The 17,835-nt window shown below is 43.9% G+C and overlaps 1 protein-coding gene and 1 long non-coding RNA gene across 4 annotated transcripts in view; one reads left to right on the top strand and one right to left on the bottom strand.

The window, feature by feature from the left end:
* The window catches only part of LOC137421405 (uncharacterized), a 243,643-nt gene extending 229,093 nt beyond the window's left edge, over positions 1–14,550 (top strand). For both annotated transcript variants that reach the window (XM_068107435.2, XM_068107436.2), the window contains 11 exons: positions 3,332–3,385; positions 5,536–5,643; positions 5,837–5,890; positions 9,039–9,074; positions 9,380–9,433; positions 9,868–10,035; positions 11,001–11,097; positions 11,412–11,521; positions 11,652–11,711; positions 12,626–12,820; positions 14,218–14,550. In XM_068107435.2, the coding sequence (XP_067963536.2) occupies positions 3,332–3,385; positions 5,536–5,643; positions 5,837–5,890; positions 9,039–9,074; positions 9,380–9,433; positions 9,868–10,035; positions 11,001–11,097; positions 11,412–11,521; positions 11,652–11,711; positions 12,626–12,820; positions 14,218–14,331 (1,050 nt within the window). In that variant the 3' untranslated portion in view covers positions 14,332–14,550. The remainder of the gene's footprint in view (positions 1–3,331; positions 3,386–5,535; positions 5,644–5,836; positions 5,891–9,038; positions 9,075–9,379; positions 9,434–9,867; positions 10,036–11,000; positions 11,098–11,411; positions 11,522–11,651; positions 11,712–12,625; positions 12,821–14,217) is intronic.
* Positions 3,406–9,509, bottom strand: LOC137421407 (uncharacterized). 2 transcript variants are annotated; one of them, XR_010983311.2, is made up of 5 exons: positions 9,370–9,509; positions 5,717–5,888; positions 5,489–5,605; positions 5,111–5,235; positions 3,406–4,985 (listed from the first exon to the last, which is right to left on the bottom strand). It is a non-coding gene; the product is annotated as an uncharacterized LOC137421407 (long non-coding RNA). The 2 variants fall into 2 exon arrangements; XR_010983310.2 differs by having other exon boundaries at positions 5,111–5,605.
* Positions 14,551–17,835: the final 3,285 nt, after the last annotated feature.

The following is a 17,835-nucleotide window of genomic DNA, read 5'->3' on the forward strand; positions in this document are numbered from 1 at the left end:
AGTCGTCTCCAGGAGATTGTCTTGCACAACGACAACTGATCGTCTTTAATGGGTTCAATTGAGGAATTTTGCAGAAAAGAAAAGCAAGAAATCTATTTAATTTCACGGTGATTTGCACACCTGAAGGTCCCATTGCACGGAGTTAACAGAGTAGTTTGTGACTCCCGATCGTGACTTGGTGGTGAAAGGGTGATGGTTTCGAATGTCGAATGAAAATTGGGGGTGGGGGGAGGGTTGAAGGGTATGGTGTGAAGTGGGGGTTGGGAGGCGAAAGGATGAGGGGAGGGGTTTGAGATGGAGGAATTAACGGTGGATTCAGGTGAGGGACGTCTCCCATGGGAATTACGGAATTTAAGATGGAGAAACGAACGGGTGGATTCAGGTGAGGGAAGTTTCCCATGGGAGTTACGGGATTTAAGATGGAGAAACGAATAGATGGATTCACGTGAGGGAAGTTTCCCATGGGAGTTATGCGATTTAAGATGGAGGAACAAACGGGTGGATTCAGGTGAGGGAAGTTTCCCATGGGAGTTATGGAATTTAAGATGGAGGAATTAACGGGTGGATTCAGGTGAGGGAAGTTTCCCATGGGAGTTATGGAATTTAAGTTTCCCATGGGAGTTATGGGATTTAAGATGGAGGAACGAACGGGTGGATTCAGGTGAGGGAAGTTTCCCATGGGAGTTACGGGGTTTAAAAGGCAAAGAGGGCAGGATCGTGAGGAGTTACTGTTTGAAATCTAAAGGGTGAGGGATGTGTAGCTGGAGTTAAAGAAAGGTCAAAATATGGATTGATAGATGGAGGGATTAAAGTGGGATTGAAAGATGGATTGTGGGACTAAAAGTTGTAAAGTCAGGGGACATTACTCAGGGAATAAAACATGCTAAACTCACAACACCATTTCCCTCCCCCATCCTCTAAGCCACAGGCCAGAAGTCTATTCTACCCACAAATTGAAGACATATCTAATTCTGGGAACTACTTTGTGTCTCTGAATGCTTGGAGATCCATTTCCATTGCCGCAACAATATCAATTATCCCATCTGTAGTTTTGGGGGGTTTTTCTTGTACGTATTTCTGGGGGAATTGTCCCGTTCCTTAGTTCTGGGAGAATTGTCCTGTCCTGTTAGACAGGTTCTTTGCTAGCGACATACAACGATGGATTATGTGATGTAAAAAGGTTTTGCAAGATGAGATTGTTGTTGTGAGTTGTTGGACCTTTTTATTAATTAACCAGGAAGAGTTCAGGGTAGCCTGGTGTTGGCTTAGCGGTTGGGGTGCTGGCTTGGGATCCTAGGATTCTAGGATCCTGAGTTTGAATCCCGGTCGATCGCTGAATTAACACCAGGGGGGTTGACTCAGCCTGTCATCCTTCTGAGGTCGGCAAATTGAGTACCAGCTCACTGGTAATTCCCTGTGTGTCGCAAGAGGTGACGAACAGGGTTGGTGGCAGGAAGGCCATCCGGCCATAAAAAAAAACATTTTTTCAAAAAGGGGACCATACAACAACAACAACAACAACAACAACAACAACAACAACAACAGGCATTTTAAGGCCATTTTCCCTGCTAGAGCGGGGGTGCCAGAATTTGGTTTCCCCAAAAAAGGGGACCATGGTGCCTGAAAAAGGCCAACTCCTGCTCTGCAGGGAAACATGGCCTCTAAAGGTGTTTCAGTACCCATCACGAGTGATGGAAAAAAGTAGCAAAAGTATCCCCTCTTCTCTCTCTCTCCCCCTCACTCCTCCCTCCCCCACTCCCCTGTTTCTCCCGCACTTCATCCCCCACTTCCCTCTCTCTCCCCCACTCCCTCTCCCAATCCCCCCTCTCCCCACTCTCCTCCCCCACCTGCTCTCCCACCCCCCCCTCTTTCCCCCATACCTCTCCCTTCCCCTTCCCTCCTTCCCCCATACTTCTTTCTCTCCCCCACTCTGCCTACCTATATGTCCATGCTGATCCTTTTTAAACGGCTTTGATTTCCTTTTCAATCTTTTTTTTCGCTTTCGCTGTTCAGTTGTCACTTTTATTTGATGTGACTTTTATCGTGACCGATGTCCCTGGATGTCCCGTACTCGTTACTCGTTACAGAGCGTCTGTGCCGCCAAAGCAGCCTCCTAAGGAGTGGTACACTGAGTGGTTTGTCATTGCCTTCCCAGCAGCAGTTCGGGCAGGAATCTGTAATTTGTTCAGGGTGCCGACGATAGCTCACCTACTCTTCGTGAAGGACACCGTGGGGATCTTTTAACGTCCATCAACTAATGTTGGAAGACGGGACGCCGGTTTAACGTCCATCGGAGGGGCGGCACACACATTGATGATTTACCCATCTGTGAAACATGAAGATGATAGTTTATAGCTGAGCCGGGATTCGAACCCAGGCTAGACAGCCTAGAGGAGAGTGTGGTACCTCATAGGTCATCCTGTCAGCCGAGGTCGTACCTTAACGCCATGTTAACAATCAAACTGTGATTCCATGTTGTACAGGTATGCATTACTATACGTTAAGCCCCTGTCACACCTTGACGATTTAGCCAGCGTATGCCGACGTATCAAAATTGAGTGCTGGTGTGAGTCATACGCTGGCATACGTCGACAAATTTTGTGCATGCACGAAATTTGTCGACGAGCTCGGCGTACTACGACGTATGCCAGCGTGCTTCAGCGTGCTCTTAACGTAGCCAAATTTTTCATACGTCGGCATACGCTGGCTAAAACGTCAAGGTGTGTAAAATAAAAGTAGAATCCGAATCCAAAAACATCGCGACCGATGTCCCTGGACGGTCTAAAATAAAATGAGACGTACAATAATTACCTTTAAAATAATGAAAAAAAGGAATTTTGGAGCCATCCTCACGTCTCGCGTAGCCTATTATTTAATTTTTTTAAATCTCATTTTCCTAATTTTGTTCCAATTTCACTCTCGAGTTCGACGTAATTATTTTGGCCGTGAGTTCCGATCGTGAAATATGGAATCAGATTTGGAAAATCAGCTTTTAATATGCCCACATGATACATTATTTAATCTTGCCAGGAGCCAATCACATTGCACCTCACCTCACAGCCAATCAGCATAACTGGGAACGGACGAACGGACTGCCATCTTTGTCTCATATGTAGAGATTGTACTTTATAGTTTTGAATTTAGTGTTTATTCATTGTCCAAACAGACACGAGGTCTCTGTTTCTATTTGCAAGGTGTGTATAAATTGATGATCGACATCATACGTCGTAGTTATTGTTATTGTATAATTTCGTAGTTATTGTATAATTTAGGCAACAGTCAATGTTTATATAACTGGTGTTTATCTCACAAGTTGTTATTTCTTCTGCAGGGCCCACCTGGCCTACCTGGACTCAAAGGCGATTCGGGCAGAAAAGGAGAAAAGGTAACTCAAGCAAATGAAATTGTTTATTCTTCATTGATTTTGCACATTTTTCCTTAATCTATTAGATTCTTCAATATATCAGAGCAGACGGTAAATCGAAAGCAAATTCTGTTTCATTTATACCATGAAAAGCTGTTTTATTTGGGATTCGTTCATTCGTCTTCATTCCCATGTGGGTTTTGATAAATGAAGGAGTGCGTTGGTGACAAAATAATTTGAATTCCTGTACTCGTTTGCTCTTCCTGCACAAGATGGACTTGTGTTGGTTTGTTTGTACTTGCGGCTGAAGTCGGGAGCGGTGGCATTTGGGCCTAGTTTGATGGCACAAAGGACGATTTGAAAAATATCGAGTCGAGGCTCATGAAAAATAACAGGTATACACACCTGACCTGGAAGAAAAGGTGGAATATGACAATGGCTTCCGGTAGATTAAAATAAGGAGCACGAAATGATGGAATTGAAACATAAAATAAAGGAATTCGGACAGATACTCTAGGTCCGCTGCCTTTTGGGTGGTACAAGGATTTATTTTTTTTGATACAAGATCGAGGCTCGTGAAAGAGCTAACATTAATCACAAAAAATATCTCATGGATACATAAAACATATAACATGGGGAGCGGTAGACAAGATGGGGAGAGAGGGGGAAGCACACAAACACAACATTTGAGAGCAGGGACATCGGGAGATCTGTGGGAGGGAGAGGGCTTGGGGGGGGGGGAGGAGGCGTGGGAAGGGGGGTGGGGGTGGGAGAGGTAAGAAAACAAATGGACACTGCAAGGACTTCCAGGAAAGAAGTTGGAATTTCAAAAAAGTGGATCTGGGGTGAATTAGATCTGGGGTGAAAAAAATTTTTTTTCAAAAGGAATATATAGATATCTGCAATATGAAAGGTAAATGTTCAACGGTTTTTGAAATATGGCGTACACGTAAGTACGTGGACACATGATCGGTCCATTGGACGAAGCTCATTTTAATGTCCCCCATCTCCGAGCCGGTTGGGGTGGGAGACGAAAAGATCGGTGGAAGAAGAAGACGCCACCAAGAAGACGCCATGGTCTTTCCTGAAACCTTGAAGCAATGGAGGGACGGGGATGATTGAACAGACACAGGAACCGCTCGGCTCAGAACCATCAGGACCAGAGGAGAGACGGTGTGAGATAGAAAGACCAGCGGCTATTCTTGTGAGAAAGCAGAAGATCCTGTGCAACAGTCTCTTGATGTTTGATGAAAATGGTTTCCAAAGCATTGGCCTGTACATTCTCCCAGGAGCACGAAGTCGGCTGCAAGGGTACAATCTGACAAGGGAGAAGAGATTACGCTTTAAACAAATGTTTTCTATTCCTTGAAGTTCTACAGAGCCAAGAAAGGCCTCGTACAGAAAGCCCAGTTGGAATGCCTGGCTGTAGCGACGGGTTTGAAGATGTCTGCCAAGGAGCGACAGGTTTGAAGATGTTTGCCAAGGAGCGACACGTTTGAAGATGTCTGCCAAGGAGCGACAGGTTTGAAGATGTTTGCCAAGGAGCGGCAGGTTTGAAGATCTCTGCCAAGGAGCGACACGTTTGAAGATGTCTGCCAAGGAGTGGCAGGTTTGAAGATGTCTGCCAAGGAACGAAAGAGAGAGAGAGAGTGAGATCAAGACTCAATAGTTAAAGGAAATTAATTTCAAAAGGTTGATCACGGGAGTACATACGTGGGAGAGTAACGATGAAGATATGACACTTACCTGGATTAAAAGTCGTGTTCCAACTATTGGACCAGGTACCATCTTTCCGAGGTCTGTTTTGGGATTCGCAGCCGCTGCCACTCTTTCGCTGAGTTTGGGAAACTCTTGACCTGATTTTGCGCCATCTGCATAAGGAGGATATTGATGGGATGGGATGGGATGGGATGGGATGGATAAACTTCCAAACGAGGTGAATTTAAAATAATTCAACTTTCACTGATGTCCGATTGTTTTTCAGTAGCTATGAGTACGTCACCCTTTTAACTCTGTTGTTTATTCTCATTACCCTCCAGGTTTATCCAACTCTTTGTATCTCACCTCCCAACAACCATTTACCTACGTACTATGAAGTCCTCCAAGGACACAAACAAAATTTACATTTTTTCTCCTCAAGTGGACTAAACTGTTCCGCTTTTCCATATTAGGGGCATCCCGGACTCATCGGACTGATTGGCCCACCTGGAGAGCAAGGAGGGAAAGGAGACCGAGGCCTACCTGGAAGGCAGGGTCCATCGGGGAGAAAGGGAGAGGATGTGAGCGATGTCACCATTTTGCTTGATATTAATTTATTCATTCGCTACAACACCCACACCACGAGTCGCTCACCTCAATCATGTCCGTCCGTGTTGTCCGCACATTCATACAGACGATGACCATCTGTATTCTGTACATTTATGTTTAAAATATAAACATATTCCCAGAGTTAAAATGTTCCTTTCCTTTCAGGGTCTCGTTGGTCTTCTTGGCCCCCTCGGTTCAGCTGGCCCCCCTGGTCTGGCTGTAAGTACAACACAACACAATACATGTTACAATACATTGTAATTGACATACAGACATTATATTATAACTTACTGATTGGCAGCGTCAACCATTCGCCATCTCTCCGAGGCACAGGAAGATGTGTTAGCGGTGGCAGGTGCACGCTGAGCGCAATCCAGTGCAGCTTGAAGTGGTAGTTTGGTGATAGTTCCTGTAGTTGAAGAATCATGAAGTGGTAGTTTGGTGATTGTTCCTGTAGTTGAAGAATCATGAAGTGGTAGTTTGGTGATTGTTCCTGTAGTTGAAGAATCATGAAGTGGTAGTTTGGTGATTGTTCCTGTAGTTGAAGAATCATGAAGTGGTAGTTTGGTGATAGTTCCTGTAGTTGAAGAATCATGAAGTGGTAGTTTGGTGATTGTTCCTGTAGTTGAAGAATCATGAAGTGGTAGTTTGGTGATAGTTCCTGTAGTTGAAGAATCATGAAGTGGTAGTTTGGTGATTGTTCCTGTAGTTGAAGAATCATGAAGTGGTAGTTTGGTGATTGTTCCTGTAGTTGAAGAATCATGAAGTGGTAGTTTGGTGATAGTTCCTGTAGTTGAAGAATCATGAAGTGGTAGTTTGGTGATTGTTGCTGTAGTTGAAGAATCATGAAGTGGTAGTTTGGTGATTGTTCCTGTAGTTGAAGAATCATGAAGTGGTAGTTTGGTGATTGTTCCTGTAGTTGAAGAATCATGAAGTGGTAGTTTGGTGATTGTTCCTGTAGTTGAAGAATCATGAAGTGGTAGTTTGGTGATTGTTCCTGTAGTTGAAGAATCATGAAGTGGTAGTTTGGTGATTGTTCCTGTAGTTGAAGAATCATGAAGTGGTAGTTTGGTGATTGTTCCTGTAGTTGAAGAATCATGAAGTGGTAGTTTGGTGATTGTTCCTGTAGTTGAAGAATCATGAAGTGGTAGTTTGGTGATTGTTCCTGTAGTTGAAGAATCATGAAGTGGTAGTTTGGTGATTGTTCCTGTAGTTGAAGAATCATGAAGTGCTAGTTTGGTGATTGTTCCTGTAGTTGAAGAATCATGAAGTGGTAGTTTGGTGATTGTTCCTGTAGTTGAAGAATCATGAAGTGGTCGTTCAGTGATTTTTTTTTTTTTGTATACTGAATCGAGGCTCGTGAAAGAGCTAACATTTACTTCACAAACAAATCAACCAGACAAACAAAATATATAAAAAGAGGGAGCAGAAGACAAGAGAAGGGGAGGCACACAAACACTTGAGAGCACACAACATTTAAGAGCAGGGAGATGTGTGGGAGGGAGAGGGCTTGGGGGGAGAAGGCATGGGAAGGGGAGGGGGGGGGGGGGTTGGGGGAAGTATAAAACACAAGGACACCAAGGAATTCCAGGACAGAAGTTGGTATTTCAAAAAAGTTGATTTGGGGTGAAATTAGCGGGGGTAGAAAAGATCAAGGTTTTGGATGGGGGAAGATAAGAGATGGTGGTGAACAGCTGTTTTAAAGACCTGGAGGGAGGAGTGGGATTGAAGAGAGTGAGGGAGTTTGTTCCAGAGGCGGGAGAAAAGAGGAATGAAGGAGTGAAGGTGAGCAGAGAGTCTTGATTTTGGCAGTTTAACCATAAGATGGTTTGCAGGCAGATCTTGTGCGACCTGTAGGAATATTTGCGGGACAGAGCCCAGAGAGAGCTGGGGGGGGCAAGGCCAGAGAGGAGTCGGTAGAAGACGGAAAGACCACCAATCTGCCTGCGGTGAGTGAGTGAGAGGCCCTTGGAGTTAGCTTCATCGCGGGAGATTCCAATGATTCTGAATGCTTTGGTTTCAACAGCGTGAAGACGAGCTAGGTGTGAGGCAGGAGCACCAGCCCAGAGGAGAGAGCAGTATTCCATTGAGGTGTGAATGAAAGCCTTGTATGTGGTGAGGAGCTCAGGTGTGCCAAGGAAGGACTTCGCACGGCGGAGGATGCCCAGTCGGCGACTGGCTTTGGAGGCCAGATTTGAAATGTGGTTTTCCCAGGAAAGATCATGGCAGATAGTGAGACCCAAAAGTTTGAGTGACAGAACTTCTTGGAGAGGATTATTCAGAAAGTAGATGGGAGGGTTGCCGAGTCGATCTTTTCGGAGAGACATCGTAAGAGTGTGAGATTTGTCAGGATTGAAAGACATGTTCCACTTGTTTGCCCAGTCTGTGATTTTGTCCAGGTCTGCAGAGAGTGAGGAGGCTGCAGACTGCCGATCTGAGGGATGAAGAATGGAGCGGCAGACAGTAGAGTCATCAGCAAAGAGATAGAGGGGATTTTCAAGAGAGTCAGAGAGATCATTGATGAAGATTGTTCCTATAGTTGAAGAATCATGAAGTGGTAGTTTGGTGATTGTTCCTGTCTTTGAAGAATCATGAAGTGGTCGTTCGGTGATTACCCCCACCACTAAAGATGGACATAGATTATGTTTTCAACGTTGTCTGTTTCTTTGTTTGCAGGATATCTCAAAAAGTTGTGGATGGATTCGGACGAAATTTGATGGACATGTTGTGTGTGTGACAAGAACTCGATTTTGGTGAAGATCCGAATACGAGAATTTTTTTTAATTTTCAAGTGAATCTTCACCATAGAGAGATGGGACCAAAACCAATATATAGCATGATATTTCAAAAAGTTGTGGACGGATTATGACAAAACTTGGTGGACGAGTTGGTTAGATGTCAAGAACAAGCTGATTCGACTTTGGTTCAGGTCCGGAATCAGATATGACCTATCAGTCTGCTACGAAACGTAAGCTGTTCAGCATGGTGGAGGTACGTTCTCTACCGAGTGCCCGTTCTAGTTTGTCATGTTTTTTTCTCTCTATACAAGATTGAGGCTCATGGAAGAGTGAGGTGACGGAGGGCAAAAAGTAAACCTGCTGACAGCATGCAGTCAAGCAACAGTTTGGACACCACAAGTATGGAATGAAGGAATAGAAAAAGAGGAGAGGTGGAGGAACGAAACATTGTAACCCGTAAATCAGAAGGTTGGGTTCCGTAGAGTTAATGGGGGTACAAAAGATCACAAGTATGGGGCATCGCTGATGGATGCATATTTCTCGTAAATTTCCATTTTGTACCAAGTGTATGTCAACTGAATGAATCACAGGGATGTAAAACATTAACCTCGAGTTTTAATGATTTGCAGGGACCTCAAGGACCCATTGGAAGCAAAGGAGCCACGGTAAGGAAGAAAGGATAAGAGGAAAAATGAATGAGAATTGATCAAATTAATGAGTGCATGTGTGTAAGGTAATTAACACATGGGAACGAATGAGAGAAATGTGAATGAGTGGTGTATAATGCAGATAGGTTGTTAAGGCAAATGGTTAAAAAAAAAAGAGTATGATAAGGAATTTGGGATTAGAAAGAGGAATGTGATGGATGCATGTCAGAAGGAGGAATGAGAGGTCGATTGAAACTTTGAAGAGATGTACTTAGTAAATGAAGGAATAAAACACATTTCACTCGTTCCTCACCTTTTTATAGGGACCTTCTGGACATCTTGGTGACGCAGGTCTTCCTGGTCCTCCCGGAGCTCCGGTAACACTCCATCATGATCTTCCTTTTCCATGATGATAGACACTAAAGGGTGCAGTACAGTCAGTAATATAATCCCACCCAGGGGACAGGGATGGAGAATATGATCATCAGGAATTTGACTTGAGGAATGAATCCATTCTCTGATTTAAAAAAACCCTCGTGTTTCCAAAAGTATCAATGAAAGGGCCAAATGTCCTTTTACATCCACTATCATCCCTCCAAGTGGTGAATACACTCATTTTGTTATTACGTGCAGTGGATTTATTAATTTTGCACACAAGTATTGCAGAATAGCTGATCCTCCTCCACCTCTCCCCTCTACAAGCTTTCTCATTGAGCACATCCCTCTGTCCCTGCCAATCTTCATGTGCATATGTAATAAATAGATGGGCCATAATTCCTTTCTTTTCTAATTCTTTTGCTCCTCTTCCCAGGGTGCTCCAGGGGAGGTCATTGAGCCTTTCCCCGTTCATAGTTCGAAGAAGCGCCGATCAATACCCAACGACTATGTGGACAATTTGGGCCCTTTCACGGATCAGTGGGAGGTACTTGAACCTTCAGCTGGAATGGAGGAGGTCTTCGGGTCCCTCAGCTCCCTCAAGGTGCCATTTTTTATTCTTGTTCCTTTTTCATGATGGTTCTCATTTTAGCTTTTAAAAAGATGAAGACTTTGCACGATCCATAAAATGAGACTTTCCCGACATCCATGAATACTTTGCACAAGACAGACAGCATTCGTGGCTTAGTCGTGCTCCCAGCAATGATGCGGCGCAACGTCTAGACAATGATGCTGCACAGCGATGCCATTCTGATAACATTCTGAGAAGAAAAGATGTGGAAATGAACTTCAGACTTTCACTTTGGTGAAACCACGTTGAACACTTCCCCTGCACTCGATGTTTATAAGTTTCCAAAGTTTTCATTTTTGAATGTTGTTTTGAAGGCTCTTCTTCATTCCATGGAATCATTCTCAGTTTATGCCCCCACTGTGCTGTTTTGGGTTTCATTATACTCCGTTGGACTCGGTCCGAAACGGGGGCTAATGGATTGGGTCTCGTCCGTCCGCAACCATATCTCGGAGATGTATGAACCAATTTTGTTCCTACCTGGCACAAAGACAACACATGATGGTATACATATGCACATCATTTTGTTTCGCGATATGATCAAAGATGGTCGACTGGCAGCGTCCTCAACCATTTATTGATGTTGAACATGTCCTCAGCCATTTCTCGGACTTCCATTTACCGATCTTATTCAAAATTTGCACACAGATAATGAATGATGGCTAACATATGCACGTCATTTTGTTTCGATATCAGATCCAAGATGGCCGAATGGCGGCCATTTTGTTACTTAAACATGTCCCCAACTATTTCTCGGACATGCATGGACCGTTTTTGTTCAAACTTGGCAAAAAGACAATACATGAGAATAGACATATGCAGAAGATTTTGTTTTGTAATCCGACCAAAGATGGCCGACTGGCATGACGTTTTATGTCTTTTCTCCTTGTTATTCCTTAAAATTTACCTATTTCTTGTTCTTTTCCCTCATTCCGCACAAGGATGAGATCGAACACCTGAAACAGCCTACAGGGACTCAAGAAAATCCGGCACGAACCTGCAAGGACCTGTACATGTGTCACCCGGATTTCCCAGATGGTACGTGGGATGGCACAGCAGGAAGCAGGTGGTGCGGGACAAGGGTTAACGAAGGCCTGTGATCTAGTACAATGGCCATGTTCTCACAACTACACATTTATACTTTGGTCTCTACATGAGGAATGCCCTGGGAAGTTTACTTTGTGTAAATCCCACCAGCCGGCTTCAAATCATCTCACCCTCGTGCTCCGGTTACGGATGTAAACGGAGTTTGATTCTGACCCGAAGACGTAAATTACTTAAAACACAAAAGCTTTGAAACCTTCGTACTGCCACTGATCCTTCCCTACCTGTCCGAATGTTACTCTCACCAGGTGAATATTACATCGACCCGAACCAGGGCTGTGCACGAGACTCGTTCCGTGTGTTCTGCAACTTCACTGGCGGAGGCGAAACCTGCATCTTCCCGCTTCCCAACACCAAGGTTCGTCTTGCTATCCGTTGTGGGATCATTCGTTACATCACAATCTGTCCCTTTGCTAAAAAAAACAACGAATATTTCTCCCCTCTTATCACTCAAAACAACTCCCTCAACCTTTCTCCACTGGATTCAGGTGAAAGCGAGTCCGAAAACACCAAAGCACAAAGTGCATCCTTCAAAACGCCGTGAACTGGTTTGTACCGCGTGTGCACTTCCCTTCATTCGTTTTATTTTGTCATTCCCTTGACGTTGTTGCTTCCAACTGCCATATTTGATCTTTCATGAAAGGGGACGATGTTCTTGGTTTGAATGTCATTCATGTACGGTTTAAGGAGTAAGAAGCAAAGGCTTGTGTTTTTGTTGAGACGGGTCTCATCACGAGGCCATCGGCTCCCACTGCGGCCCACAAATACGTTACCATCCACGTGTGAGTGCAGGCAGATGAGATAGCCCACTTAACGTTCCCCCGGGTTTACCAGTTAATGCTTGACTGGTAGATTTGGAATTGTTTTTATGAGATTGGGAGTATCACAGGATAGTTTTCGAAAATTAATACGTTGGATCATCCAAACAACATCGGGATATTTAGACTTTTGTAAAAGATCACAAAGATTGATGTTTAAAGCTGTAGCGAAAATTAACTCAGGAGTGCACCATGGTAATGATGGGCCAAATGGCCTCATTTCCTCCTTTGAGGTCAGTTTCTCCTCATTCTCATGTCCTTTTTGTTTCCATGATTTTCAGACATATACACACAAACCTAGAGAAGTTCCTGGTGGGAGGTGGGAGGTTGTGTGCCCACGACTCAAACCTGCGTACCCCCAGCACGTTTGCAAAATTTGACTGTTGGCTTAGCTGTTTTTTCTCTCTCTCTCAATTTCAGATATACACACAGACACCGACACACACACAGGGTTCCACACGGTTCGATGTGATATTTACAACTTTAGTTTATCATACACTTAACTTATGGTGAGGTGTAATGTATGCGAGCACACATTTTAATTAATTAAAATGTAAGGTTGCTTACACTTGGCTCCTTCATCCCAATTTGTCATCTTCACTAATGAATATTTGCCTGGAAACCGACATGTTTATCTCCCCCAGCTTGGGTACACGGACGCAGCTGGACGGCCCGTGTCCTTGGTGCAGCTCAAGCTGTTGCGTCTGCTGTCGGCCGCCGCCAGGCAGAACATGTCTCTGCCCTGCCCCGGACTCGAACCCGCAGTTCAGCTCCGTGGAGCCGACGAGCAGCAGGTCCCGGAATCGGCTCTGCGTCCGCTCCGTGTGAATTGCTCCTCCGTGAGTCATGTACCTGGTACCCATTGCCATATTGACCTCCGTGGTTTACCATAGTTTTCAAGGTTCCTTGTTATTGGAACCTTGAAAACCCCAATAAACCATGGAGGTAAATATGGCAATAAGTGATCAATTGTATATGGTTAACCCCTAAAGTGTCCTTTAACAATAATTACAAGCACAATAGTACACAATGGATACATACATGTCACAGTATCTGGTATCATCTCTTCTCCAACTCTTTAATGGATGATAATCAGGTCGGCTTCCACCTGAGTTTTTCCACCTTGGATATGTTGCTCGTGGATGTTTACATCAGATCTCGGATGAGAAGTCAAGGGCATCTGTCTGTCTCTCTCTGTCTCTGTCTCTGTCCCTGTCCCTGTCTCTCTCTTTCTCTCTCTCCCTCCCGCTCTCTCTCTCTTTCTCTCTCTCCTTCTCTCTCTCCCTCCCGCTCTCTCTTTCTCTCTCTCCCTCCTTCTCTGTCTCCCTCCCGCTCTCTCTTTCTCTCTCTCCCCCTCCCTCATTCTCTCTCTCCCTCTCCCTCCCGCTCTCTTTTTCTCTCTCCCTCTCCCTCCTTCTCTCTCTCCCTCTCCCTCCTTCTCTCTCTCCCTCCCGCTCTCTCTCTTTCTCTCTCCCTCCCACTCTCTCTGTCTCTCTCTTTCTCGCGATATCAACACCCAGCGTTACCTAGCACGCTGCTACCTGTATCCAAGGACCCCCTCGTTGCATGGTTATCGGATTTCTCTCTCCGAGCACAAACAATGGGTTCCTCTTGTCGACATTCTGTCCTGAGATCTTCCTCTTCAACCTGGTGTTCTGCAAGGTGTAGTTTTATGATCAACCTTGTTTTTTGTCTCCTTCACTTCCCTGGAACATCCTCTGTACCCTTCTGATGGTATACCTCATTCGTTGTACAGTAATTAAGAAGGTGATTCTTATACAGTAACAGTATACCTCATTTCTGAGAGAGAGGCAACTACAGCACCCTTCTCTCCAGGTATGAGAAATGTCATTGGTCAGATACCTGGAACACGTCTTTCACCAGAACATCCCGTACTTTCGCTCCATTCTCCACACGGATCAGTTTTCGAACCCCTCGTTCTATTTCTATCGCCGCCTCCTCTTCTCGACTTCAAAAGTGATCCGAACAGAAGGTACCTATGTCAGCCAAATCCAACCCTCCCTTGTTGGGCAAAGGAATTCTGACCATTTCTGTGTTGGGTTCTTTTGAGAGTGGGAAGGGGGTCGGATGGAGTGGGGGGTAGCGGGGGTCACGTGTACATTTTATCTACGTTTAACTTATTTGCTTTCGAGGTCTTGACAGTATAGTCGTTTGAATTCCTGCTACATGTCCTTACAGGCAAGTAACTCGTCTACCTTTGCCACCTGTGTTTCAGCAACAACACGGAGAGCAGAAGGTGGAACTTGAACTCATAACCCAACAACCTCAGAAGCTGCCACTCCACCCACAGCTGTCGCTGAGCCTCGGGCCTGTGTGCTTCGCCGGCTAAGCATCCCTTGCCATGCGATTCAAGCGTCTCGTCTGCAAGTTTGTCTTTTTTTTTTTTTTTTATCCACCGATCGACATCGTGGGAAATCACTTGGACATTTGTAATGTACAGAATAAATGAGAAAGCGGTTGTATTGTCCATTTGTCTCTTCGGTTTATGATTCCTTTGTTTAACGTGAAATAAACTTCCATTCATCAATTTCATTTGTAAAAAAAAACATCCATTGGTGTTTGGTTTTTATTCATTTCTTTTCCTTGGTTTTTGGTTTGGAGAAATGACGTCACCACATAAAGGCAAAACGATTTGGATAATTTGCAGCAAGTTGAAAGGTTGTATCATTCTCGAAGGAAAGTTGTGTCATTCTCGAAGGAAAGGTTGTATCATTCTCGAAGGAAAGTTGTGTCATTCTCGAAGAAAAGGTTGTATCATTCTCGAAGGAAAGGTTGTGACATTCTCGAAGGAAAGGTTGTGACATTCTCGAAGGAAAGTTTGTGACATTCTCGAAGAAAAGGTTGTATCATTCTCGAAGGAAAGGTTGTGACATTCTCGAAGAAAAGGTTGTATCATTCTCGAAGGAAAGTTGTGTCATTCTCGAAGGAAAGGTTGTATCATTCTCGAAGGAAAGTTGTGTCATTCTCGAAGAAAAGGTTGTATCATTCTCGAAGGAAAGGTTGTATCATTCTCGAAGGAAAGGTTGTGACATTCTCGAAGAAAAGGTTGTATCATTCTCGAAGGAAAGTTGTGTCATTCTCGAAGGAAAGGTTGTATCATTCTCGAAGGAAAGTTGTGTCATTCTCGAAGGAAAGGTTGTATCATTCTCGAAGGAAAGGTTGTATCATTCTCGAAGGAAAGGTTGTGACATTCTCGAAGGAAAGGTTGTGACATTCTCGAAGGAAAGGTTGTATCATTCTCGAAGGAAAGGTTGTTGCATTCTCGAAGAAAAGGTTGTATCATTCTCGAAGGAAAGGTTGTGACATTCTCGAAGGAAAGGTTGTATCATTCTCGAAGGAAAGTTGTGTCATTCTCGAAGAAAAGGTTGTATCATTCTCGAAGGAAAGGTTGTGACATTCTCGAAGGAAAGTTTGTGACATTCTCGAAGAAAAGGTTGTATCATTCTCGAAGGAAAGGTTGTGACATTCTCGAAGGAAAGTTTGTGACATTCTCGAAGAAAAGGTTGTATCATTCTCGAAGGAAAGGTTGTGACATTCTCGAAGAAAAGGTTGTATCATTCTCGAAGGAAAGGTTGTGTCATTCTCGAAGGAAAGGTTGTATCATTCTCGAAGGAAAGTTGTGTCATTCTCGAAGAAAAGGTTGTATCATTCTCGAAGGAAAGGTTGTATCATTCTCGAAGGAAAGGTTGTGACATTCTCGAAGGAAAGGTTGTGACATTCTCGAAGGAAAGGTTGTATCATTCTCGAAGGAAAGTTTGTGACATTCTCGAAGAAAAGGTTGTATCATTCTCGAAGGAAAGGTTGTGACATTCTCGAAGAAAAGGTTGTATCATTCTCGAAGGAAAGGTTGTGACATTCTCGAAGGAAAGGTTGTGACATTCTCGAAGGAAAGGTTGTGACATTCTCAAAGGAAAGGTTGTGACATTCTCGAAGGAAAGTTGTGTCATTCTCGAAGGAAAGGTTGTATCATTCTCGAAGGAAAGGTTGTGACATTCTCGAAAAGGTTGTATCATTCTCGAAGGAAAGTGTCGTGTCATTCTCGAAGGAAAGGTGGTATCATTCTTGAAGGAAAGGTTGTATCATTCTCGAAGGAAAGGTTGTGACATTCTCGAAGGAAAGGTTGTGACATTCTCGAAGGAAAGGCTGTATCATTCTCGAAGGAAAGGTTGTGACATTCTCGAAGGAAAGGTTGTGACATTCTCGAAGGAAAGTTGTGTCATTCTCGAAGAAAAGGTTGTATCATTCTCGAAGGAAAGGTTGTGACATTCTCGAAGGAAAGCTTGTATCATTCTCGAAGGAAAGGTTGTGACATTCTCGAAGGAAAGGCTGTATCATTCTCGAAGGAAAGGTTGTGACATTCTCGAAGGAAAGGCTGTATCATTCTCGAAGGAAAGGTTGTGACATTCTCGAAGAAAAGGTTGTATCATTCTCGAAGGAAAGGTTGTGACATTCTTGAAGAAAAGGTTGTATCATTCTCGAAGAAAAGGTTGTATCATTCTCGAAGGAAAGGTTGTGACATTCTCGAAGGAAAGGTTGTGACATTCTCGAAGGAAAGGTTGTGACATTCTCGAAGGAAAGGTTGTGACATTCTCGAAGGAAAGTTGTGTCATTCTCGAAGAAAAGGTTGTATCATTCTCGAAGGAAAGGTTGTGACATTCTCGAAGGAAAGCTTGTATCATTCTCGAAGGAAAGGTTGTGACATTCTCGAAGGAAAGGCTGTATCATTCTCGAAGGAAAGGTTGTGACATTCTCGAAGAAAAGGTGGTATCATTCTCGAAGGAAAGGTTGTGACATTCTCGAAGGAAAGGTTGTGACATTCTCGAAGGAAAGGCTGTATCATTCTCGAAGGAAAGGTTGTATCATTCTCGAAGGAAAGGTTGTGACATTCTCGATGGAAAGGTTGTGACATTCTCGAAGGAAAGGTTGTATCATTCTCGAAGGAAAGGTTGTATCATTCTCGAAGGAAAGGTTGTGACATTCTCGAAGGAAAAGTTGTATCATTCTCGAAGGAAAGATTGTATCATTCTCGAAGGAAAGGTGACATTCTCGAAGGAAAGGTGGTATCATTCTCGAAGGAAAGGTTGTGACATTCTCGAAGGAAAGATGTATCATTCTCGAAGGAAAGGTTGTATCATTCTCGAAGGAAAGGTTGTGACATTCTCGAAGGAAAAGTTGTATCATTCTCGAAGTAAAGGTTGTATCATTCTCGAAGGAAAGGTTGTGACATTCTCGAAGAAAAGGTTGTATCATTCTCGAAGGAAAGGTTGTATCATTCTCGAAGGAAAGGTGACATTCTCGAAGGAAAGGTTGTATCATTCTCGAAGGAAAGGTGACATTCTCGAAGGAAAGGTGGTATCATTCTCGAAGGAAAGTGTCGTGTCATTCTCGAAGGAAAGGTTGTGACATTCTCGAAGGAAAGGTTGTGTCATTCTCGAAGGAAAGTTGTCATTCTCGAAGGAAAGGTTGTATCATTCTCGAAGGAAAGGTTGTGACATTCTCGAAGGAAAGGTTGTGATATTCTCGAAGGAAAGGTTGTGACATTCTCGAAGGAAAGGTTGTGATATTCTCGAAGGAAAGTGTCGTGTCATTCTCGAAGGAAAGTTGTCATTCTCGAAGGAAAGGTTGTATCATTCTCGAAGGAAAGGTTGCGACATTCTCGAAGGAAAGGTTGTGATATTCTCGAAGGAAAGGTTGTATCATTCTCGAAGGAAAGTTGTGTCATTCTCGAAGAAAAGGTTGTATCATTCTCGAAGGAAAGGTTGTGTCATTCTCGAAGGAAAGGTTGTGACATTCTCGAAGGAAAGGCGTGTGTCATTCTCAAATGTTTTTGTTT

Source organism: Myxine glutinosa, chromosome 2 (genome assembly GCF_964187855.1).
Source record: "Myxine glutinosa chromosome 2, kmMyxGlut1.1, whole genome shotgun sequence".
Lineage (NCBI taxonomy): Eukaryota > Metazoa > Chordata > Myxini > Myxiniformes > Myxinidae > Myxine > Myxine glutinosa.